Source organism: Pristis pectinata, chromosome 3 (genome assembly GCF_009764475.1).
Source record: "Pristis pectinata isolate sPriPec2 chromosome 3, sPriPec2.1.pri, whole genome shotgun sequence".
In the NCBI taxonomy this organism is placed as follows: Eukaryota; Metazoa; Chordata; class Chondrichthyes; order Rhinopristiformes; family Pristidae; genus Pristis; species Pristis pectinata.
In genome coordinates, this window is record NC_067407.1 from 81,392,480 (window position 1) to 81,419,567 (window position 27,088).

Sequence of the window (27,088 nt, forward strand, 5' to 3'; positions counted from 1 at the left end):
CTCAGTTGCATGATGTTAGTTAAACAGTGTGTTTCAGCTATGTCAAATAGTTCCTTAATTAGTAAAGGTATTTACAAATCGTTTTCTTGGGCCCATGTGTTTATACCCATGTGTGCTTGTAGCTGTAGAGATTAGTCTTTTCTCCCCCCAGAAACACCAGGACAGTCCCAGAGCATTGGCAATTCAGAACGGATCTGAGTTCCCTAAAAATAAATAACATGCTGAGCTTCGTGACGACCCAGTTTTACTGAATAGCAAATGCAACGCATATCTTCCTGGACAAATGGAGAAGCCACAGTGTCATTCTACTTTATTGAATTCATACTGTTTAAATTTGAGTGTTTTACTTCCATGGACTCATTTCTGTATCCTCCAGCTTGTCATCCACTTGTAATGACTCAAAATGTAGAAACTGACTTTTGTTCAATACATTGCTCCCCTCCAATGTTGCTGTATTCTATTAACAATTCTTCCTACCTTTGCTGAATTGTGACCAAAAATTAAGTTGTACTAAAAAACCCTGAAATAAAATTGTCCACTAAGGTTAATGATCTGGCTGTCCCGAGGTCATGAAAGATGGTACATAAATGTAGGTGGATTGACGTCTTACACTGAAGCATTGACACTGAAGCTCACTTCCTGTGCTTGATGGGAGACCCACTGACACTGCCCCACAGTCAGTTCTGCTTTTTGTTAGTATAGACGGTGTCCTTTCCTTTCTGATCAGTGCTGCACTTTTCACAGCTGGCCTAGGCACTGACTGGCATCCAGTGAAGTGTGTGATTTGTCCTTTATCCAGTCCAAGACTTCATGCTGGATTCACTGGCAGCAAGGAGAGCCACAACCATTTATGGTAGCCATGGAGGGGTATTTTGATTCTCTTTGTTGCTACCTACTCTGGATATTGCATGATGAAAATACATTGATCAGTCCGTCTGATGCCTAATGATGCTAAGTTCCGATGTGAAGAGTCTGCATAATGCTGTGAACATAGAGAGTGTTGAGAATTGGTTGGCAAGTCAGTTTGGCATGTTTATAGTTCACCTCAGGGCCCTTGATTTAAATCAACCCTTCGTGGGAGCTTTGCAGGGGGTAATCTCAAATCCAGTGGAGTGACCATATGAGACTATTGCAGAAAACAGTCTATGATGCAAGATGACATTGACAATCTCAGCTGAAGTAAAATGGAAAATGTAAAAAATTGTGTGCAATAAATCTTAACGTATAAAATTACATGTTTGGAAGGCAGGTATTTAGGTGCATGTAGTGACCTAAATGTATGTATGTTCCACAATACATTATACTATGCTAGAAAAGTAAGGATATTGAGATGTTTTCACTAGTGGGAGAGTCATGAACAAAGGGATGTAGCTGAAAACTAAGGAGACGATCATTTCAAACTGAGGTGCGTAGAAATTTCTTCTCTCAGAGGGTTGGGAATATCTTCATTCTCTGCCCCTGAGGGTGGTAAAAGCCAGATCATTAGATATATCTAAGACGGAGATGGATAAATATTTGAAAAATCGAGGAACTGAGAGTTATGGGGAACCGGCACAGAAGAGGAGTTGAGGCCAGTGTCGATCAGCCATGATTCTATTGAATGGTGGGGGGGGCTTGAGGCGCTGAGTGGTCCACTCCTGCTCCTATTGTGTTCTTGTGGAAGTGAAGTCAGTACTTTCATACAGTATTCAGGAAAAAAATACATGCTAAGAGAAAATAATTAAAAGTTTGGTTAAAGTCAGAAGTGTTAAAAGGGGGCAAGGGATTTGAAGGTAGTATCAGAGATTAATGTCAATGACAATGATATTTTTATGAACAAATACAACAGTAGATTTTCTCCTGTCCTTGTCATAATGCAGGAATAAGCTCCTTGACCTCTCAAGCTGACTCCACCATTCAGATAGTTCGTGGCTGAACTTATTTTATCCTCAACTCCCACATTTCCGACACCTGTGGTAACTTTTTCCTGCTTGTTTATCAAATATTTATCTATCTATTCTTCAAAATTATTCCCATATTCTGCTTCCGCTGCCCTTTGAGCTGCAAAGGCTTGTAAACCTGTGAGAGAAAAAAAAATTGCTTTGTCTCTGTCTTAAGTGGGTAACCCTTTATTTTTAAACACTGACCACTAGCTTTAGTGTCGTAACAAGGGAGTTAATCAAAGAGTAATGTTCTTTTGATGATGTTGTCTAAGATGAGGAGAATATTCAGACCATTCAGGAGAGGACTTCAAAAGGATGCTTGAATGTGGAACTCCTTCCCACAAAGAGCAGCAGACACCAGCTCAGTAATTTTAAATCTGTGATTGATAGATTTCTGCCAGACAAGGGTACAAAATGTTTTGGAGCCAAGGAAGGTGAATGTTCGTAGGATACAGACCAGTGTGATCTTGCAGTCTTGAGAATCTGAAGGATCTTCTCCAGTTAATATGTTCCAAGAGATGGCTTTGAGGATACTTTTGGAGAGGTTCAGTGATCGAACTATGATGACCAAGGAATCGTCAGGGTCAGAGGTTGGAAGGGGTAGTCAGGCAGAGGAGGTAGATGACACAAAATGGCCCAGACATTCGCTGAGGAAAGTGAACTGTCTAAATCTAATTTATTTGGGAAAAGAAACAAGCATCTTTTCTTTTTCAATCTTTTTATTGAATTTCAAATTAATTCAAATTAATATACATAACATTGATAATTATACATATGATGCGAAGAGATCAGGATAACAATAATAACAGATAATTTAAGACTCACAAGGAGTAAAATATGTAATCTGGACCTCCTGATCTCTTGCTATAAGTGAACATGATACAGAAAAAAAAAGAAATTGAAAAGAAATTGATTATGTGAAAAGAAAACCCCCAAATTAAAAAAAAAGTATAATAATAATCAAAAGCAAAAGAAACAAGCATCTAACTGAGGCTCAGTCTGAAAGTGGCAGAAGTCTGAACAAGTCAGTGAAGGCTGAGATTGTAAAATAATGAAGCACAGGAAAGTTTAAAGAATGAATCATTTCAAAATAAAGGCATGAAACCCATTCCAAAATATATATCCTCAGTCAATGCTGAAGATGATTAAAAAATCTTTTTATTCAACTGCAGTTACTGACCTTGCACCTCATTACTGATGTACAATCTGCCCTCAACTTAGGAAACCAGAGTTATCTTCAATAACCTAATATCCTGCACATCTATCATGACATTACAATGTGTAGATTGGAAATGTTATTTCATACAGGTGCCAAGCAGTGACACTTCTAAACATAGAGAGCTCAGATTCTGTCAAAAGGTGAGCTGTTTATAGACATCAGCTGAAGATGTGATCATCTCAATTTTATAACTGTGAAATTCACACGCAGTAATTGTTGGATCTATTTGGTGCATTAGAAAGGACCGAACACTCTGAAGATGGCTAAAGATTGATTCAACGTGATTGGAAAATGCACGATGATATACATCAGTTCTGTAATGTGCATGATAACCAATCCATTAACCTCAGCGTGGTCCTTTGTATGTTTCTCATGTTAGCTGATTGAGGCGAGAGCAGCTAGCTTGGGAGCCGGAGGAACGTTGCAAATGAAAATGGTGCAATGAATATTTTCAGGGACAAGTCACGGTAGAGATCGAAATGTTGGAAAATACATCAAATAAAATGGCAAATATCCAATTCTTTTGAAAGCCATCAATGAGAATAAATCTTCTGTCCTAAGCCCCCAAATCCTCTTCAAATCTTTTATAAATCTAGAAGAGCCACAGACTGTATTGTTGTCATTCAGAAGGAATGGATGGCTACAGCTGCTTTTGAGTCTTGGCTCTTTTATTATCCTGCTGTTGGACATTTTCCCTTAAAACTTCCAAGTGTACATACAGGGAAGGATGAGACGAATTTTCGGCAGAGCACAGGATCTTCACCAAGCCTGTTCTGAATTTTTGCACACTGACTGTTATTTCTGTGAAGAAGTGCAATGTCGGACTTCACAATGCATGAATAACATTTTAAGGGAGCATTTGAATAAAGCCTTTAGTAACAATGTCAATGTGTCTTGAATACAACGTCAGGTCTCCCCAAAGCAAAGCTGTGTGAAGCATGTTAATGGGGGGATGTCTTCCTTTTTTTCTTTCTTTTTCAATCTTTTTATTAATTTTCAAATTAGTACAAAATAATATATATGACATTAGTAATTATACATATGGTGCTAAGCGATCAGGATAGCAATCATAACAGTTAAAATATAATCACAAGGAGTAAAAAAAAGTAATCTAGACCCCCCGTTCTCTTATTAAGTGAACAAATACAAAAGGAAAGATTGAAAAGAAATGAAATTTAATTATATGAAAGAAGAACCCCCAAATCAAAAAAAAATTGATAATAAACCAAAAAAAACCCAAAAATTTAAAAAAAAAAGCTGGACTGATATTTCTTCAATTAAAAAGAAAAAAGAAACATTACTATGTCGTCAACTCCGCTCCTCTGCATTCAAGGGTTATTGAGAGGGATCTGAAAAAGGTCAGCTTATATCATATGGAAATATTGAATAAATGAACTCCAAACTTCCTCAAATTTAAGCAAAGGATCAACAGTACCACTCCTAGTTTTTTCTAAGTTTAAACATGCTATAGTTTGAGATGTCTTCCTTTCTTTTGCTTTGGAGCTACTTCAGGTCTTGGCACCTTGTTTGCCTTTCTGGTATAGTCACTGGAGTTGAAGCTCTCTGACCCATACTCAATGACGCAATGTTACCTGCCAGCTAGCAATAGATTTGTGAATCTATGTTTTTATTTCTTCCTCTTCCCCCATTCTACTAATCCTTGATTGCTCATTCACAGAGCTGGGAAAGAGATAATTGTAAAATTGGGTACACTGATTGCTTTGCAACATAGCAACAAATATTTTAGTTGGAGGCCCTTTCTTTCAAAATTCATGGTGTTGTGCGTATGGTCACAGACGTAGACTTCAAAGGCTGTTGGAGGGACAGTGCGATGTGATTCCTGGGGTGAGGGCTGTCCCATGAAGACGGATTGTGTAGGATGGGCTTGCATTCTTTGTGGTTTAGAGGAAACCCAATGATCCCTTATTGGACCCCTCCCTCACTGCTCCTTCCCCTCATATCCCTGCAACAGATTCCATGCCTGACCTCTACCTCCAATCCCTACCCAAACGCCACCAGCTAATTGCAACCCCTCCCTTCACCCACTTCCATTCCAATTCCCAGACCTTGGAGTCCTGATCCCTCTGATTGTTGGACCCCTTTGGGCCTCTTTCCCTCCCAGCCCAGACCCATGTGATTTCCTTTATGCACTCCACAATGGCCTTTCAATTGTGAGGCAGTATCCAACACCCTTGGCCTCGAGCACCACTGAGTTTTGAGGTGGTGGATCCTCCCACAGACACCATGTATTGACCATTTAACTGTCTTTACAAGTAACCCACTCCCAGCTCTACAAGTGAGCAATTGCAGGTTAATAGAATGGGGGAAGAGGGAGAGATTTAGGCATGTTTACCGATCCAATTCTATCCAGTGGCTGCTGCACCTGAGTGTGACTACAACTTGCACTCTAACCTGTGTGTCACATCTACCCCTCTCCCAGCTCAATCAACAGAATGATCTTGTTCATGTTTTAATCCCATGGTGTTTTCATTAACTCAATTCACGTATTTATTTTCCTCTTCCAGCTCTTCGTGAATTCCCTGACGATGTCTTTACGAATGAAGAGCGACGACAAGGAGCTATCACTCTCCACCTGTTCTGTGTAAGTCACGGCTTACTATACTCACCATTCTGCCCATATAAAAAGCTGGCTCTGTGCAATATAAATGTTTAGGGTCCACTGATAGGTTATATCCCTCCATTTGAATAGATTTACACTTGCCACCCAATGACAGCGTCAGACTGGCTTCAAGAGGCCAAACAGGTGACTCTGCCTCTGATAGGTGATCCAGTGGAACCAAGGCAGGGAGTTGCTATGCGATCCACCCCTCACAAATTCAGCCCATGATAATTAGCTTACAGTGTGAGCACACTCTTTTCCAGAAAAAAAAGATTTTTTTTACCTGTTCCCCTATCTAAGCTGCTTGCCTGGAAATCCAGTGTCTTGGATAACTTTATTTGTTCCACAATGTAGTATCTCTCTGTCACACAAGATCCTAAACTCTGGAATTCCCTTCAACAATCTATCCACCTCCATAGTTTTCATTTGTCCTTCAAGGTACCCCTTGGAACCCACCTCTTTGGCCAAGCTGCTGGTGATTGTGCAGATTATCTCCTGATGTGGGTCTGTTATGGCATTTATTTGATTGCTCTCCTGTGGAAACATGGTCCATAAATACAAGTTGTTGTTTTCGTTGAAGTCCATGCATGTATGATTTCCAGTAAAAATACTAATCGGGAACATGAACCCTGGTTAATTCATCCCATGACTGCTGATTTGCTTCACCAGTTAAAAACAACTTGTGGTCATATGGTAGGCTGGATCGTGAGCTCGCAGCTCTTTGGAGAACCATCTTCTAGCTGCAGTGCAGAAGCAGGGAAGCTACATACAGTCAGGCTGGGAGCATCTGAACGTTGACTCTGTACCTGGACTCAGTAGTGAGTCTGTGCCTGGTTGTATGCTGTGCTGAGGCAAGGAGCTGGATACGTTTTATGTCTGGGCCTTGTTTGTATCTATGGGCACTAGCTGGAGGACAGTCCCACACATTTGAATGGGGTCACCAGCCTTCATTTAAAAAGTAGGTTTATTTTTCTCTATTTCACTGCTCAAATTTTTTTTTAATTGACTGATAGTGGTTTTAATTAAATTCATTATTTTTAATTTAGTTTTTAATTATTTGCATCAATTTCAACTACTTCAAAATGCCTCTGCGTATCAAAGATTTTAGACAGGGAGCAACAAACAACCTGTGGTCATGATGCAGGGTTTTGACCCGAAATGTTGACAATTCCTCGCCCCCCCCCCCACCCCCCACCACAGATGCTGCCTGACCTGCTGAGTTCCTCTGGCAGATTGTTTGTTGCTCCAGATTCCAGTCCCTTGTCTCTCCATTTCAAAGAGGGAAACTGACCTTTGATAGCAGGAGGTAACAAATGCTGACAAGGTGGGACCTCTCATTTGACCATGTTTGACCCATATTCCTCTAAACCTTTCTTTTCCATTTAACTGTTCCAATGTGTTTTAAATGTTACTATTGTACCTGCTTCAACCCCTTCCTCTGGCAGCTCATTCCATATACATACCACCCTCTGTGTGGAGAAAGTTGCCCCTCAGGTTCCTATTAAATCTCTCCCCTCTCACCTTAAACCTATGCCCTCTAGTTCTTGATTCTCCAACCCTGGTAAAAAGGCTGTGAGCATTCACCCTAACTATGCCCCTCATGATCTTATACACCTCTGTAATCACCCCTCAGTCTCCTATGCTCCAAGGAATAAAATCCGAGCCTCCCAACCTCTCCCTATATAACCCAGTCTCATGATTCCTGGCAACATCCTTGTAAATCTTTTCTGCCCCCTTTCTGGCTTAATGTCAACTTTCCTATAGCAGTGTGACTAAAACTGAACAAAATACCCCAAGCATGACCTCACCAATGTCTTGTACAACTGCAACATAACATCCTAACTTCTTCACCCTGATTGATGAAGGCCAATGTGCCAAAAGCCTCCTTCACCACCCTGTCTACCGAAGATACCATGTTCAGGCAATATTGAGTTATATTGCTGAGTTAGATAGTGACTGTCATAGACCTGAGAGACCATTGGTGAAAGCCATTTCACGATGGATTTATTAATAAGCAGGTATTGACAAAGTATAGCTATACCATTGCAGATTGCAGAAAGGTACAGCTTATTTCAAACTGGGGCATTGAGGCTCAATTAAACCAGGTTAATTAAGTTAGGATGTCCCTTACATGTTCTGACACAAGGAGAGGTTTCCTTTTATACAAGGCAGAATGAAAAAAAATGTCTGGTGTTATTAATGGGTGAATCATTGAATGGGGGGAGTCATTGGAGGGACTGAACACCCATTTGCTGGGAATACAGAGAGGAATAGGTAATAGAAAAGGGATTCATGAACAATGAGTCAACCTAGGGTTGCCAACAGCCCTGTACTTAAAGGGTGCCCAGTGTTTAAATAAGAAGATGGCTACCCTGTAAGTTGGCGGTACAGGATGCCCTACTTCCCATACAATTTTCCCGAGCTCTGGCACCTGACCTACAGAGATTCCAGTCCCAGGCTGGTCCTGAACTGAATGACTCTGGATCAATGTTTCCCATTGGTTGCCCAACAGTCACCAATGGCAACAATGGCAAAGGAATTTGGGGTCAGGAGTGAGTACCGTTTTCTTTCTGCTGACCTCAAAAATCAATCCAAGCTTAACCTCCCAGTGTGAAATTATAGGAACATGACAGCATATGAATTCGGAGCAGAAGTAGGCCACTCGGCCCCTCAAGCCCGCCCTACCATTTAATAAGAGCATGGCTGGCCTGATTGTAACCTCAACTCTGCCTTCTCACTAGGAGGATTCCTTCCCGGCAGGGCTCAGCAAGTCCAGCCCTGAGTAAGTTTGGCAGCCAGATAAGCCATACTCACCAGCTGGTCAGTTATCCATCTTTTAACTGTTGCTACTTGCGGGGGTGGGGGGGGGGGAGAAAGTATTGGGGTGGAGGAGGAACAGCAGCAACCTCTGCATTATTTTTGGAATTCTCTGCTGATAACCCAAGAACTGGCAACTAGGTGTGAGCTGGAAGCATGGCCGTTGAGGGAGAGCACACCCATCTCAAGCTGAGGGCCAATCATTAGTTTATTGTCATATACACCAGGTTGCAATGAAATTCCTTGGTCACGTGAAGCTCACAGAGTAAATAGTATACATGGCAATAATAAATACTAATGTAATACTGCATTAATAAATAAATAACAATGGAAGTAAAGCTAGCGAAGCTTTCTAACAGAGGCAGCATCAGCTATTTTTCTGCTAATTTCTTTTGAGAGGTGTTCTATGCTTTGGGTAGATTTGATTACAGCTGTTATATTAAGTCACTGACTGTAATAATGTTAGAATTTGATTGCAGTCAAATCAAAATTGCACACATCACCTTCAAGGCAATTTTTCTATTTTAAATCAATAAAAAATAATAAGACTGCAATGTTCCTTTTGCACTGGTGTTGCTTTCCCTGATTTATCATTATAAAATGCAAAGAAGAGAATTCAGGGCATTTTGCAAATGTGACCCAAATTAACTTGTGATCTTGGAGTCGTGAAGCCTGCCCTATCATTTAGTAAGATCATGGCTGATCTGATCGTAATCTGCACTCTGCTTTCTTATCTACCTATGGTAACCTTTCACCCTGTGCTTAACAACAATCTATTTACTTGTGCATTAAAGATATTCAACAATTCTGCTCTCACTGCCCTTTGAGGAGGAGAGTCCCAAAGAATCATAACCCCCTGCGAGAAACAGTTTTGCCTCATCTCTGTATTAATTGGGGACCCCTTATTTTTAAACAGTGACTCCCTAGTTCCAGGTTCTTCCACAAGGCGAAACATTCTCTTCATATGCACTTTGCCAAGACCACTCAGGATCTTCTATGTTTCAATCAAGTTCCCTCTCACTCTTCTAAACTTCAGCAGGTACAAGTCTAGCCTGCCCAAATTTTCATCATCAGACAACCTGCACTTTCCAGGAATTAGTCCAGATAGCCTACCTGTAACTGCTTCCAATGCATTAACATCTTTCCATAAATAAATAGACCAATGCTGTGCAAAGGTCTTCAAACGAGGTTTCACCAGTGCCCTGTAGAACTTAAGCTTAACCTTTGTAATCAAAACCCTTAGCAGCTGAAGGATGATATTCTTTTATATTTCCCAATTACTTGTTGTACCTACATATTCACCTATTGCAAACATGTACTAGGACAGAAAACAATCTGCTGGAGGAACTCAGTGGGTTGAGCAGCATCAGTCCTGATGCAGGTTTTTGAGCCCGAAGTATCGACAGTTCCTTTTCTCCCACAGATGCCGCTTGACCCGCTGAGTTCCTTCAGCAAATTGCTTGTTGCTCTAGATTCCAGCATCTGTAGTCTCCATGTACTGGGACAGACTGATCCAAGGGCATCTCAGAGCCCTGCAGTCTTTTTTACCATTTAGGAAATATGTTTCTTTTCTTATTTTCCCTGCCAAAATGAAAAATTTCACATTTTCCCACATTATACTCCATTTGCTGCATTTTTGCCCACTCACTTAACCTATCTCTATCCCTTTGTAGCCTCTTTATAATCTCTTCACGTCTTACTTTCCTATCTATCTTTGTGTTATTCAGCAAATTTAGCAACCAGACCATAGGTGGCACTGAGGGGGGTATTTAGCCTGCTTTAGTTTCATGCAGTTGCCACAGTGCTTAAATATTGAAATTACACTGCACAGTAATATCGACCTGATGCTGCTTCATTACAATCAGGCATAATACTAAAAAAAATTAAGCATCATTGTAAGTAGCTGCAGGAAGCCCATCTGTATTCATTGCAGAAAATTTGATTGCTAATTTTCTGCTTATAATTTTAATATATTTTTGAACTTTTTTTATGCAGGCAGCAGTAAATATTCCCAGTTTAGATTTGGCGCAGAATTATAGTGCCCCAGCTGTGTGCATCTGTGCCTGTTACATGAGGGCAGCCTCGCTGTGGGAGTGTTCGAGCATTTTGTTCTCCAGGGGTCACAAAGGTTTGGTTTCCTGCTGGAGCTTTGGACCCTCTACTTAGGTTAACTCCTGAGTGGAAGGGCAACTCAGTGAGCATCTGACTCACTCAGGGCGGTTTGTGTAATGGCAGGGTGTGAATGTCTCATTCTAGTGGTGGGGAGGCAGGGTGCTGAAGCACGATGCTGGAGGCTTGCTCGCTGCCACTTAGACCCCAGCCACACAGAACACTTCTGGGCAGAGAGTCAAAGAGGTTTAACAGGCTTGGCAGTGGGACGGCTGTGTGAGGGGAACGAAGCACAGCGGCGGAACTAGTAGAGTCACTGCCTCACAGCGCCAGAGTCCCGGGTTCAATCCCGAGCTCCGGTGCTGCCTTTGTGGAGTTTGCACGTTCTCCCTGTGACAGTATGGGTTTCCTCAGGGTGCTCTGGTTTTCCACCCACATCCCAGTAACGTGTGGGATGATGGGTTAATTGGCCACTGTATATTGGCCCTAGTGTGTAGGTGAGTGGTAGAGTCTGGGGGGAGTGATGAATGTGAGGAGAAGATAAAATGGGATTAATATAAATGGATGGTTGATGGTCGGTACGGATTTGATGGGCCCAAGGGCCTGTTTTTGTGCAGTGTGACTCTATGAAGCCCTCAGAGCAGGCAAGGGCTAGTACGACTTTCAGCAGCTCAGGAGACCATTTCTCCTCCCTCCTAACACATAAAGGAAATCAAACTCACCTCAACTGGCCCTTCTCTAGCTGTTGGACCATTGGCTTTGATTGGGTTTGGAAGCCTTCACTGTCACCACAACCTGATCCACCTGCTCAAAGAATGCACACCCCTCCTCACTGCCCCCCCCCCCCCCCCCCCCCCCCCCCCCCCCCCCCCCCCCCCCCCCCCCCCCCCCCCCCCCCCCCCCCCCCCCCCCCCCCCCCCCCCCCCCCCCCCCCCCCCCCCCCCCCCCCCCCCCCCCCCCCCCCCGGTTTTGGGCAGGTCTCTTTGCTGAATGGTAGTCAGCCAGTCCAGAGAAGGGAGAGAGTGGATAAAGCCCTCCCCCCACCATCCCCACCACTGCCACTTGCCCACCTCACCACCCTCCGACCCCCTGCCCCCATAGCCATGTTTATCGTCACTTCCTGTCTGATTTCCACAGATCAGAAGTAGTTAAACTGCCTTCCTGAAGGTCAGCCCCTAGAGCTGGTGATGCTAATCCATTCTGATATAGGATTTATCCTCAACAACAAGTACCAGAAACATGCAGTGGGTTCAGACCCAGGGGTCAAACTGAGCAAAGCATCAAACAAAGGATGTAGGCGCAACCAGGTCTGCTTTGGGCTCCCCTGTAACCCATGAGCTGCAATTCTAACATACCTGACATATTGTAATTGGTTTATTATTGTCACAAGTACCGAGATACAGTGAAAAACTTTGTTTTGCATGCCATCCATACAGATTATTTCACCACATGACTATGTCGAGGTAGTAGAAGGCAAAAGCAGAATGCAGAATATAGTGTTACAGTTGCAGAGAAAGTGTAGTGCAGGCAGACAATAAGGTGCAAGGGCCATGACGAGGTAGATTGTGAGGTCAAGAGTTCATCTTTTAACGTACAAGAGGTCTGTTCAAGAGTTTTATAGCAGGATAGAAGCTGTCCTTCAGCCTGGTGGTGCATGTTTTCAAGCTTTTGTATCTTCTGCCCAATGGGAGGGGGAAAAGAGAGAATGTCCGGGGTGGGTGGGGTCTATGATCATGCTGGCTGCTTTTCTGAGGCAGCGAGAAGTGTAGACCAAGTCCATGGAGGGGAGGCTAGTTTTTGTGATGGACTGAGCTATGTCCACAACTCTGCAGATTCTTGCGGTCTTGGGCAGAGCAATCGCCATATCAAACCCTGATGCATCTGGATAGGATGCTTTCTATGGTGCATCTGTGAAAATTGGTGAGGGTCATCAGGGACATGCCAAATTTCCTGCGCCTCCTGAGGAAGTAGAGACATTGGTGTATTTTCTTAGCCAAGGCATCTACGTGGTTGGACTAGGACAAGCTATTGATGATGTTTACACCCAAGAACTTGAAGCTGTCAACCATCTCCGCCTCAGTAACATTGATGTAAACAGGCTCATGTGCAATTCCACCATCCTCATCAGCTCTCCACTGAAGATTTCTTCAAACCCATCAAGGGCTATCTTTAATAGAAGCCATGCAGCCAACATGCATTAGAAAGGGATTTAAAACTTCTGACCCACAAAGTAATAGAAGGATCAAAACTATTGAAACCAGTTCCTTCATTTTAGTCCACCCTTGAGACAACCTTGAGTCTAATCCCCAGCCTTGTACACAATCTTCATCTCAGGCTTTGCCTTCTTCCTCTGTTGCGAGCTAATTCCCTCTGTACTGTGGAGATGCATGTACAGAGAATGTGCTGTGCACAGGGGCTGGACGTTCAGCTGGCACTCAGGGCTGGCATGGAATGGAACTTGGTGTAATGGACACTTCAATTAGGACATGGAACAGTACAGCACAGGAACAGGCCCTTCGGCCCACAATGTTGTGCCAAACTAATTAAGTTAATGACACCTAATCCCTTCTGCCTGCACATGGTCCATACACCTCCACTCCCTATATATTCTTGTGTCTGTCTGAGAGCCTCCTAAACGCCTCGTCATATCTACCTCCACCACCCCTGGCAGCACATTCCAGGCACCCACCATTCTCTGTGTAAAATAAATTTTCCCCACACATCTCCTTTGAACTTCTCCCCTCTCACCTTAAATGCATCCCCTCTAGTATCAGACATTTCAATCCGGGGAAAAAAGATACCAGCTGTCTACTCTATCCATGCCTCTCATAATTTTATATTTATTAATTATAACTTTAATTGGCAGTGCCTCTCACATCAGCACAATTCTGACGTTCTGGCTAGGGGTTCAGGAGCCCAGCGTTCACCTTCTTCTCCTTACATGGAATTGGAGAAGACATTTTTTCCACTTGGTTTCTTAAGCCTGCTGTGCCGCTTCACGAGGTCCTTAATGATCCCGTGCCTTGAGTCTGCTCTGCCATCCTATCCCCATATCCCTTGGTGTCCTCATGACTATCAGTCGCAGCCTTCAATATACTCAGTGGCTGAACCTCCGCAAGCTTCTGCGGTGGAGTATTCAGTTGTCCAGGCCCTAAGCTAGACAGGAACTGGTTATTTAGAGATGAGAGGTATCCAATGTTACTATGGCCTCCACAACCAAGAAGTACAACTCTGAGATTCAGATTCAGAAGCTTATGATATCAGGCATTCCAAGTGCTTCACTGCAGATGAAGTGTAGACACAGAGGGATTACAAAGTGGTGTCACAGGTGGTGAAGAAGAAGAAATTTGGCGCTGAGCATAGGAGTTGGGACATTATCTTGCGGTGGCACAAGACGTTGGTGAGGCTGCACATAGAATATTGTGTACCATTTTGGTTACCCTGTTATTAGGAATGCCGTCAATTAATCTGGCAAAGGGTGCAAAGAAGATTTACGAGAATGTTGCCAGAACTCGACGGTCTGAGTTATAGGGAGAGGTTGAGCAGGCTAGGACTTTCTTCCCTGGACCATAGAAGACTGAAGGGTGATATTATAGAGTATAAAGTCATGAAGGGGATAGATAGGGTGAATACACGCAGTCTTTTTCCCAGAGAAAGGGAATCAAAAACCAGAAGGCATAGGTTAAGGTGAGAGGGGAACGATTTAAGAGGGACCTGAGGGGCATCATCTTCCCCCAGAGGACGGTGCATACATGGAGCGAGCTGCCAGAGGAACTGGTAGAGGCAGGTACAATAGCAACATTCAAAAGACATTTGGACAGGTACGTGGATAGGAAAGGGTTAGAGGAATATGGGTCAAATGCAGGCAATGAGACTAGCTTAGATGGGCATCTTGGTTGGTACGGATTTAAAAGGGCCTGTTTCTGTGCTGTATTACTCTATACTCTATGACACTGTCATAAGGTTGGCAAAGTCCCAAACTCTCATAGGCAGCTCCATGATGAAATGTTTTAGTGACATTGGGCTAACTTTCTTTTAAAGGATAGCGTAGGTCTCCATATATATTTCATATATACATCTCATTCAAAGGAGAGTGCATTGCGTGTTTAGTACTTTAAAGATCCAGTCTAGGTTATGCACTCAAGTCTCTGCAGTGGGACTTGAACTCCCAGATTTGAAGACCAGAGGGCTGCTGTCTGAGCCACATCTGACACATTACCTCACCTGGAGCACTCACAGTGCATGCAAATTAAGGTTGATCTGCCAATTGACATGCCGACAGGAAGGTTGAGGTGCTTGGATGGATCTGGGAGCTCCCTTCTGCATGTCCTCCCGAGTTATCGTGCTCAGTCTAATTTTCTTCTGTGGTGCAGTGTGAACATTGAGATTCCCGAGGAGGAGATGGCTTCAGAAGCTGAGCCCCCTGTGAGACATGGCAGGTCACGGTAGGGTCAAGGACAGTTGCTGGGAGGGAGCTGCAAAGCAGACAGATCAGCGGGACTCTCTGTTCTGTTTCTGATTGTATCATGGCTGTAAAATCACTAGGTTGGGTCACATAATTTAGCTGTGCTTTAAAAAGAAACAATTCATCACTAAAAGCAAGATTCCACTACGTGTCCTGCCAAAAAAACGTCTGTTCCTCTTCCAGTATCTTTTGTTTTCAACCAAAATAAAATCAGCCTGACTGCAGTCTAGGAGTCTTTGAGGGGTGGGGTGGGAGTGGAAGGAGGGGAGGGGTGGTTGGTGGGGGGGTGGGGGGGCAAGGTCGGCTGCTTTGAGAAGCACGATGGGTGGATGATCCCAGTGTCCCAGAGTTCTGATTGCTGTGATTGGTTGGCAGTATTTTAGCTGCTGGCAGCAGGAGAGGATTCTAGCGTAGGGAGAAAGTGGGAGTAGGAGGAGGATCCCATGGGACTGGGAATAGTCAGATATAGAGGGTCTGGGAGAGGAGAGAACATGATTTGAACATCCTGAGATAGGAACAGTTGGGAGGAGGATTGCAATGTCCATAAAGTATGGGAAAGGATTGTGTTATGGGAACCACTGAATTACATTGAATTGGTTAGTGCTGTTATTAGGCTATGGTGGACAAGCAAGTATTTTCTTAAAGGGCTCAAATCCTACATTTACAGAAACGTTGGGTGATAACTCTTAAGTTAGTGGCCTTGCGAATTAAATATTGATTAGAAACTTTATCTCTCGCCTCTTATTGAATCCTGGATGGAGGATGCGAGAACAGTGGAAGGTCCAGGTTAAAGGCGAGTAGGAATTGGAAGCTGTGATTGGCAACACCGGAGGTCGTTGGGTGGAGAGGGCTGTCTGGAGGTGAGGAGACACGGCACTCTGAGATAAGCTGAGAATGACACTGGCTGTGAAGTACTAATGTGATGGCAGTTGTATCGACACTACCGTGACCTTCTCATGTCTCGACAGGGGATCGGTTTCTGATGTCACCTCCTCCTCAGGAATCTCACTTTTCCCACTACAGAACAAAATTGTATTGGGCAGAACAGAGCACTGTAAACTGGGCAGCAGCACAGAGGACAGGCAGGAGGGAGGCCCCAGACCCAAGCATTATGTGGAGGAAACCACGTGTGTGAGAGAGAGATCCTGAAAGCATCATTTACTGGGAGATGATGCTGGGGTTAGTATTGGATTTTGGAGATGGCTATGCTGGGATGATGTTGGCTAGATGGGGAGGCTTTATGGTGAGTGTGGAAATACTGGATGGGAAATTCTAGGGAATGAAAGCAGTAGAAAGGAGCTTAAGCTGACAAGATGAAGCAGTTATAGGCTGTGTCCTCCCCACAAGACTTAAACTCATACATTCTCTGCTGTTGGATAATGCCACAGCTGGCTGTTTTCTGATCTCCATTTCATTCTGTTCCCTCCCTGGACAAGAACCTGTTGTTGACCTCAGTTTTACATATACTCCTTGGCCAGACATTCACTGCCATAGATCGCAACAAGGTGATGAAGATGTTCTCCAGAAGGTGGGTAATGAAATACAACAAGGAGAGAAGGGTAACTGTGCAAATGTTTTTATTTCTTGAGGGCCTCATATTTAGTTACTAGCTAAAGGATAGATTTGAGATGTACTGAATTTTGTCATAAAGGCTAAAAAAAAATCCAAAACTAAGTGTACTTGACAATTAAAGTGATGCTGAAGGAGCTTGATATTGTTGTTTCCAGTTTAATTTCAGAGGATCGTGCATTTGGGCATTGCAAATCATTTCTTTTTGTAGTGAAGTGATTGAAATATAAGAATAAAGGCAATCTGATGGAGTTGCAGTGCCTTTGATGGTGATGTAAGTGTTTATATGATGTAGTTACTGATTTCAGTCATTATTCGGTAGTGAGTCTTCTGAGAATGGTGTTGACTTTCCCACAGTTAGGAGGGTTAATTCAAAGCCATGTTGTCACTGAGCTGCTCACATGTAGTCCCAAGTGGCTAACTAAAGAATGTGCATGCCCAGCTTGATGGAAGTTCAGCCAGATCACTGCTGTTTCATTTGCTTTCCCCGGGAACTTAGCTCAAAAATGTTCCAAAACAGAGGCATGCCTCTTTAAAATGAAACTCATGCAAAAATAATACTGTAACCTCCTCACTCAAAATACTTCTCCATTCGAAGCTGATGTTATGACAAATCTAAGTGCGTGCAGTTTTGGTGAAAATCTGGAACATATTAAGCAAACCAGACTCTTAGGTCAATATTAAAAGATTCATTCTATGGTATACTGTTGTACAGGGCATCCCTGGGTTACGAACGCCTGACTAAAGTGTATACAAGTGAGCTTTCATGATATAACTAAATTCAGAAGTCTGACGGACCTGCATACATTTGTTCCTATGAACAGCAGAACTAGTTTCCTCTCTCTCTCCACTTTTAGTAATTGTTCTTTCTAATATGTTTTTGATGCCATTCATTACAATGCTGTGGAGGTATGGTTACCATATTGAGTGATTTTTGAGCATCTTTTTGGCTATGGACAAAATCGACTTAAAGACACTGGTAAAAACAGAACCCATTTGTTTCACAGGGATAGCCTATATACACAAATCACAAATTAAATAATTCAAGTTGTGTCAGCAGTTCCAATGCCTTTATGTCCAGCAGACTGTACCCACTTCTATTTTTAAATGTAAACTCTTCCAAATTAAATGCCTAAATTTGATCAAAAAGAAGTAAATGGGCAGGACAGGTGTGGTTGTGTAAATAGAAGAGACTTGCTTTAGCTTTGCACGGTCTCACCACCGCTAAGTGGAGACACAAAAAGTTCTGCAGATGCTGGAATCTGGAGCAATACACAAAAAGTGCTGGAGGAACTCAGCAGGTCAGGTGGCATCCATGGGAGGAAATAAACAGTCGACATTTCGGGCCGAGACCCTTTATCAGGACTGGAAAGGAAGAGGGTAGAGGCCAGAATAAGAAGGTGGAGGGTGAGGGGAGGAGCACACACAGGCAGGTGACAGGTGAGAAACAAAGGACTGCAGATGCTGGAATCTAGATGAAAACCAGTCATCGTTGACCGCCTGCTTTTCTCCACAGATGCTGCCTGGCCTGCTGAGTTCCTCCAGCATCATAGTGTTTTTCAGGTGATAGGTGAGTCCAGGTGATAGGGGGATGGTGAGGGGGAGGGGGAGAAGATGTAAAAAGCTGAGAGGTGATAGGTAGAAGAGGCAAAGAGCTGAAGAAGGAGCAATCCAGTAGGAGAGGGCAGTGGATCATGGAATAAAGGATGGTGAAGGAGAGGAGATGGTTGGGTCATCAAGGTGGGGGAAGGGAGTCACAAGAATAAGAGAAGACAAAGGAGTGGGGGTGGGGGAAAGAAAAAGCCACTGCTAACTTGGGAAGTTGTCACCAACAACCAGTCAGCAACACTGAAGACTGAAGTTTGGTAATAGGTGGTTTGTGACTGATTTGTGCTAATAAGCTACAGTCCCCTCATTCAATGTCTACTTAACCAGATTGGTAGAGGGTGTGAATGTAAGCACATGATCAGATTTTAGAGACTCGAGAGACTGCAGATGCTGCAATCTGGAGCAACACAAAAAGTGCTGGAGGAACTCAATGGGTCAGGCAGCATCTATGGAGGGAAATGGACAGTCAGCGTTTTGGGTCGAGACCCTTCATCTGGATTGGAAAGGGGGGGGGGAGATAGGAGGACATGATCAGATTTTAACCAATTTAACTAATCAGTTAAGAGGGGCTTATTTTTGATGGTTGACAGATATGGTGCACTAACTTAGTATAAAGAAAGTTGCAAATAAATGGCAAAAAACATAGTTTCCAAACTTATTTTTGTCAAAGGAAGCAGACTGGACATACTGTAGACATATTTCTCAAATCCTCAGAGTGTCTTTGAGACAAGGTGCATAGTCCTTGCAGAAATATGGAATTTTTTTTCCATTAGGAAATGGATGCTGGAGGACATTTGAAGTGTTGGAGACATGGTTTCATAGATTTTGATTAGATGAGGGTTTCAGAGCATATGGAGTTGATCTAAATTAGTGACAGGACAGACTCAAGAAGATTAATTTTCTACCATTGTTCTTGATGTTACTAAGAATGAATTCATTGGCTCTATTAAACACTTCTGTCATTGTGCTAAAGCCAGGATTGGAAATTAAATAAGGTGTGGGTGGATATCAATTTTAAAATCAAATAAAATTTACACTCAGAGTTGCAGTTGGCTCCAAAATGTACTAAGTCAAGTGCTGAATGAACATTAGTATTTTCAACAGAAAGCGGCTTCATTGCCCATCAGAAAATAAAAATGCTCTGTTCAGCACTCCTTAAAAACCTAACCCTCTAAATTTTTGAGTTATCTGTCCTGATACCTGTTCCTGTGGCTAGGTGTCAGAAGTTTTATTGATACATTCCTGTGAAGTGGTATGTCTGCAGTAACTTGAACATTACTGTAGATTCTGCTCTCATGAACTGTTGTGGTATTTTACAAAAGCAAAAAAAAAGATGCTGGAAAACTGAAATAATTGAGAAAATGCTGGGAGACACTCAGCAGGTCAGGCAGCATCTGTGGAGAGAGAGACAGCACAGGTGTCTGCAGAAGGGTCATAGATCTGCAACGTAAACTTTATCACATATCCACAGTTGCTGGTTGTCCTGCCGAGTATTTTTCCAGCATTTTCTGTTTCTATGGCAGCGTTTTGTTCCTTTTTTGTCAGCTTGCTTTGGTTTATAGTATTGTAAATTAGTGTGAATGTTTTTACTCCACTTGCCAGGTTTAGTCTTTTCGGGAAGAGATGGCAAAGCAGTGCCAGTATACTGGTAGTTTTCCTGTAGTAGATCAATGCAGATGGTACAAGGATTTCCAAACTGTTTTCTTGTATGACCCCATTTTTAATATTTGGGATTTCACATGACCCCAGAAGCCAACCAAACAAAGCATTAATCAAGCAACATAACAGCTAACAATAATATCATTATTGAAGTTTGAATTTTGCAGAAGAACATGAAGATTAGTGCACAAAATATGTAAATCTATGCTTTGAAGTTGTTTTGTAAAAACATTGCTTTATAAATAACAGTCGTTGCTCCCTTGCTCTGTCATGCCCTCACTCTCTTTTTCCCGCTCCTTCCCTTCTCCTTGCCCTCTCACTGTTATCTACAGTTACTGGACATCAAAGTATCAACTCAGTTCAGCACTGCTTTCACTCCAGCACTTCAGGAGTAATGAAGCAACAGGAGGTAGAGTTGCTGTCTCTCAGACCCTGGCCTCCAGTGCTGTCTATGTGGAGTTTGCATGTTCTCCCGGTAGCTGTGTGAATTTCCTCTGGTGCTCTGGTTTCTTCCCACAATGTAGGCAAAACAAAATTATAGGGGGCACGGTAGCGTAGCGGTTAGCACGACGCCATTACTGCGCCAGCGATCGGGTTTCAATTCCCGTCGCTGTCTGTAAGGAGTTTGTACGTTCTCCTGTGTCTGCGTGGGTTTCCTCTGGGTGCTCTGGTTTTCTCCCACATTCCAAAGATGTACGGGTAGGTTAATTTGGGTTTAAAATGGGCGGCGCGGACTCGTTGGCCAGAAGGGCCTGTTACCACGCTGTAAGTAAAATTTTAAAACATTTTTTAAAGAATTTAAATTTAAATAAGGTGGATAATGAAAAACTTTTCCCCTCAGGGAGACATCTTAAAACCAGAGGACCTAGGTTTAAGCTTAAGGAGCAAGAGGTTTGGAAGGGCTCTGAAGAAATTCTTTCACACAGAGGGTGGTTACAATCTGCAATGTAATACCTGAAAAGAAGGTGAGGCAGGTACTGACACAGCCATTGAGGAAGTATCTAGAGAAGCACTTGAATCACCAAAGCATGGAAGGCTACAGGCAAGTGCTTGGAAATCGGGATGGTACAGATGGGTACTTGATGGTCGGATTGGACATTGTGAGCAAATCCGTCTAATGTCACAGCCAGCAGTCTGGGAGTCATTGCATTTGGGACCTGGCTTATGATGATCCAAACCCATTTTGTAGGGACAACCTGAGAGAAAGACTTTTAAACCCTAACAGCTGACCTGGAATCAACCCCACTTACACAGAGCTGCATTATTTCAAATAATATGCATTGTTTTGAAGCTTATTCCTGTGCCATATCTCAAAAATATGCTAGTTGGTATGTTAATTGGCCATTGTAGCTTACTGCTTGTGTAGGTGGGTGGCAGGAGTTGACAGGCTTTTGAGAGAGAATAGCTTATCAGAAATGTGGGGGAATGGATTCTGATGAATTGCTCTGAGAGATAGCATTGATTCAATCAGTGAATAGTCTCCTCCTCTGTCCTAAGGTAGTATGAATTTTGAGAAATGTGGACTGACTGGGATGGGCGAACCTGAATGTTTCGGGGAGGATTATGTGGTGTGGTATGGTGGATAATCTGTGGGAGAAGGGGATTCAGCAGGGTTTGGGGCGAGGGGTGGTTTAGTCCAATGGTAACCTGATGTCACAGCTCCCTCCACTGACATTGCAAATCCATCTGACGTCACAGCCAGCAGCTTGGGAGTCACTGCATTGGGACCTGGCTTAAGATGGCCCAAACCCATTTTATAGGGACCACCTGAGAGCAAAGACTTTAACCCTAACAGCTGACCTGAAGTCAACCCCACTTACACAAAGCTGCATTATTTCGAATAATATGCATTGTTTTGAAGCCTTTTCAAATGCTGTTGCACCAATATTAGCAATATATGCACCAATATTAGCAAAAATAAATGCTGCTCTTTTCAAGGACTGCCGACCCTGTCTTCTTTCTAGTGCTTTGCTTAAATATAAGTTGAGCTTTTGAAACACCTGAACTGTAGCATTTGGATAAAAGCACGACATCCTCCCTCAAGACCAACAGACTTAAGTTTTTTAATCTAGCAGCTCCAGTGAGGGTGGGTTTACAATCCCATCAGAAGCAGCTGTCAGAAGGCAGGCAAACTTGAAGCTGGATTGACATCTGTTATTAATTATCATGGGGTCCTTCTGGTAAAAATAATCCTACCTTCTGGATGTCGGCACTGCAACGAAGCTACAGGGAATTTAGATGAAAGGAGAGGGCAGAGGTTAACATGAGTCATCAGGGACAGCAGAGATACACACTCAGTTGTTTCCTTCAGGGGAGGAAGAATCTCTTGCAGTCGGAAGTCTTTTGTGCTTCAGTGCTTTGTGCCTGTGAGTGCTGTATTTGCCTCTGTGGAATTGGTGTCTATTACTCTTGATGCTCCAGCAAGTGTCAGGAAAGAAAATTTATTTTTCACTTTACACTTTAAGAATTTCTACCGTATCTGTGCCTCGGTGTCAGCGGTGCCACAGTGGGTTCAAGTTCCACTCCAGAGGCTAACACTACTTTACATTCTAGGCTGGCTTCCCAGAGTGCTACACTGTCTTTCAAATGAGAAATTAAACTGAAGCCCATCAGCTTCCTCAGACAGATGTGCAGCACTGTGTTGGAAAAACTGATCCTCTGAGTCCTAACCTATACTTGCCCTGCAATCAGTATCACTTCATTAAACAAATAAACTATTTTGCCATCATTGCACTACAGCAGCTCAAACATTTCCTGCATTTCATCAGTAGTTTGGAAGCACTGCATAGAGCGTTGGGGGTTTTCAGACATCATGGAAGGTGTTACGTAAGTATATTTTCGTTCCAGGCAGATAAACGGCTGGAAATCTTCCTGCGTCATGCATTGTTTTGACACGTGTGTTCATACGGGCCATTGGACATGAACAAAGTCAAAGTCGAGTTTATTGTCATCAGCACGAATACATGTATGCATAGGTGCAATGAAAAATTTACCTGCAACAGCATCACAGGACATAGCATCATATAAGCAGCACTCACAAGAAAATCATAAATTGAACATAAATTATACCCAATTTTAACAAGAAAGAACACAGAGCAAAAATCAGTCAATTTTAGTGCAAAGTAGTCATAGTCATGGATGAAGGGAAGTAGCTGTTCTTGGTGAACAGCTGGTGCTGTGGGACTTCAGGCTTCTGTATCTCCTGCCCGATGGTAACTGCGAGAAGATGGCATGGCCTGAATGGTGGGGAGTTTTGATGATGGATGTTGCCTTTGCAACAATCTTTGCAAAGTGTGCAGAGGATGTTGTAAAGTCGCCTATGCAAAATTCTTATGCAGAATTGAGGTTCCTGAATGGGAGAGCTGAAGCAGATCTCAGCAAGCGTTAGGACATGCTTTGGCACAGGTTAAATTGGCCCTGACCTTGTACCCAATGGTATCCAGCTCTTTGCAGACTGGTCCTCCTCTGAATAGAGTCCCCTTCCATTCCCAGCCTCTCCACCATGCCTGTCACTGACAGCATACTGTGTAGTCCCACGTATCCGATGAACTTCCCCAAACCTGTACTGATCAGCTACAAGCCCATAAGCTGATCCCCAATTCCCCCGATATTCCAATATTGCTTTCACCCTCAACTTTAGGCCAGACTCTCCTAGCACTCTCTCTCCTCACCTCTTCCCCACCCCCCTTGCCCAAACCCACCATAACCTGCAACCTGCTTGACGCCCACTACTTCCACAGCAGGGGAGTTACTAGAGAAAAGACCATTCTTCACACAAAGGCCTATTCTACTATGCTTGACACTTTGAGACTCATTTTGATAAAATGTTGTGGCTAGGGCAGCTCACATACAAGACCAACACACGGCCCCATGCTCACTTTAACTGGTCTTCCCTGCCATTGTGGAAAACTTAGTCCCAATTGTCTTCAATTCTGCCTCAAGAATGTGGATTAGCATTATTTCAAAAGGAGCACCTATATTATCATAGGTTTGGTAAATGGGAGGAAGAATTGTAGGTACATGACCTTTTTGTGATAAATTGACACTCACTCAGTTTTGTTTGAGTTAATTTTATTTTATTGAAAAAAATTGCAAAGAGGGAGTGGGGCAGAGGCCAGTTTGCTGAAAGTCCGCCAAGTGTGGAAGACTGGAATTATAAACTGAGTATGCCAGAAAATTTTTATTTTAGATCTCCACTATCTCTGCGATTTTTCCAATTGGAAATGGTTCGGAATGACCTTAGTTTTGAATGAGGCTCCGCTGTGGTGACAGTGTGGGCAGCCCTGTAATGTTTGCCACTCGTCAGTCTTCAGGCACCACCTCATTTCTAAGGGATGACAGGAACATTCGGGCCAGAACCAGGCAACTTTCAAGCTGACCAATTTTTTCGTCTTAGAGCATTCTTTTACATAACGCCTCTTCATCCTATCCAGTTTCTCTATCATGTCCCATTTGACTGCAACGTTGGCAGCAGCACTTTTCACTCTACACTTCAAGAACCTTCACCTTATCTGTGCCTCAAACTGAGTCACAGAGTTGAGGGTTCATGTCCCACTCCAGAGGCTGACACTACTTTACATTCTAGGCTGACTTCCCAGTGAAGTACTTAAAGGAGTGCTACCTTGTCTTCCCAATGAGGAATTAAACTGAAGCCCATCAGCTTCCTCAGACAGATGTGCGGCACTGTGTTGGAAAAACTGATCCTCAGAGTCCTAACCTATACTTGCCCCGTAATCAGTATCACTTTATTAAGCAAACATTTTTTTGCCGTCATCGCATTGCAGCAGCTCAAGCATTTCCTACATTTCATCAGTAGTTTGGAAGTACTGCATTGGTCACAGAGCTCGTAAGTGTTTTTTCTCCAATAATTGGGTCAGTAACCAGCTGTCACCAATGCAAGATAATTGGCGTAACAAAGTGAGGGGTAATTCTAGTATACTAATTCATCCTGAGGGTTATTGTCAGCTGGAGTACCACATCTAAAAAGGGGTGGGGGAGGTGGATTCATATTCTCTGGGAACCTTTACAATTGGACATGGATTTTTGGGGAAACATCACTTGGAGGGTGGAGAAACATCTCGACTAAATTGAACTGCTGTTTCAAAGACATAATAGGCTGAATGGCTTAGGCTGTACAGTTCTGGTGAAATGCAAATGGCTCATTCAGAATTTCATCCAGTCCAGTGCAGGCCAGAATGAGCAGTATTTCCCCACCCACCAGGAAACAAAATCACCCTCTGTTTAGCTAACTAGCAAGTTGTCACCATTACCCTCTGCACAGTTCCACGCACGACTGTGTATTTGCATTGGTTATTAGGTCTTGCCTACCACAAGAAGAATATCACAAGATCACAAGACAAGGGAGCAGAAGCAGGCCATTCGGCCCATCGAGTCTGCTCCAAGGAAAAGGGAAAAAGAAATGGGGTGGGAAAAAAAGAAAAAAAAAACTATTCTAATCCCATTTTCCAGCCTTATCCCCATATCCCTTGATACCCTGACTATTAGATATCTGTCTATCTCCTCCTTGAACACCCCCACTGATCTGGCCTCCACTGCTGTGCGTGGCAAGGAGTTCCACAATTTCACCACCCTCTGGGTAAAGAAAATTTCTCCTCATCTCTGTCCTTGAAACTGTACCCTCTAATTCTAAGATTGTGCCCTCTGGTCCTGGACTCGCCCACCAAGGGAAACAGCCTAGCCACATCTACTCTATCCTTACCTGTCAACATTTTAAATGTCGCTACGAGGTCCCCTCTCATCCTTCTGTACTCCAGTGAGTACAGTCCAAGAGCCGACAAACGCTCATCATACTTAAGCCCTTTTCATTCCCGGAATCATTCTCGTAAATCTCCTCTGAACCCACTCCAACGTCAGCACATCCTTCCTAAGATGTGGGGCCCAAAACTGCGCACAGTATTCCAAATGAGGCCTCACTAGTGCCCCGTAGAGCCTCATCAAACACTTCCTTACTTTTATACACTATACCTCTCGAGATGAATGCCAACATAGCATTTGCTTTCTTAACCACCGATCCAACCTGGTGGTTAACTTTTAAGGTATCCTGTACGAGTACCCCCAAGTCCCTTTGTACTACCGTACTATCAATCTTCTCTCCTTCTAGATAATAATCTACCCGCTTATTTCTGCTTCCAAGTGTACAACTGCACATTTCTCAACATTGAATCTCATCTGCCATTTCCTTGCCCATTCTCCTAAACTGTCTAGGTCCCTCTGCATCCTTTCTATTTCCTCTATGCTCCCTACTCCTCCATTTATCTTGGTGTCATCCGCAAACTTAGCCACACAACCATATTAGGGAGGGACTCAGCCAATCCAGATGTAGACACTCTCATTAAAGGTGCTTCAGTGCATCCCTGTTCCTTAAGCCCTGTGCCCACATCTCCCTGCTGTGCAGGTTCTCAAACCCTGGCATAGAGGGATCTGCAGAGCAAGAGTGCCAACAGTTACAGTCGAGGGACGGGGGAAGCTGTTGGAAAAATCTTTGGCTTATCTAGGCTTTCAGACGCATTGACTTCCCTTCCCATGGGTATCAACTGGTAACACTGAAAAAAGCGATGATCAAGAAGACTCTTTAGGTTAATAGGTGAACCTCATGTATTTGCAGGGCAATCGCAGAGACTTTGAATCCCTCTTTCTTTTAAATTGCACTAAATTCAGCAGTCGGTCAGCTCCCCGAGAAATATCCTGCCCTCACTGCCCCTCCCAAAAGTCTTTACAGAAAGATCCATGCACTCATTCACTTAGCACTTGTGGCACAATCCTTGGGAATTTTAACTTAGTCTGTTGTAATCAAGCATAGAAATCATCTTAGCAAAGTGTTGAGGGGGAGATGCTGTGGCCTTACATCAGAAATTGAGAGGTGCATAATGAAATTATCATCAGAGGCTCACAGTTGAATGTTTGTATTTACAAATGGTTTGCTTGAAGGACACAGCATGTGAAGAATAGCCCCATGCTTTTTGTTCATTCTGCTTGAAGATATTTGATATTAAAATGTTGGTGCATAAACAGAAAATCCAGAAATTATATGGCAGGTCAAGCAGCATCTGTGGAGAGAGAAAAGGAGTTAATGCTTCAGG

At 43.3% G+C, this 27,088-nt stretch overlaps 1 protein-coding gene across 1 annotated transcript in view; it reads left to right on the forward strand.

Annotated features, from left to right (window-relative positions):
* slc24a3 (solute carrier family 24 member 3) overlaps positions 1-27,088 on the forward strand; it is a 299,931-nt gene that overhangs the window by 154,375 nt on the left and 118,468 nt on the right. The window contains exon 3 of the mRNA XM_052012278.1: positions 5,667-5,743. Within this exon, the coding sequence (XP_051868238.1) occupies positions 5,667-5,743 (77 nt within the window). The remainder of the gene's footprint in view (positions 1-5,666; positions 5,744-27,088) is intronic.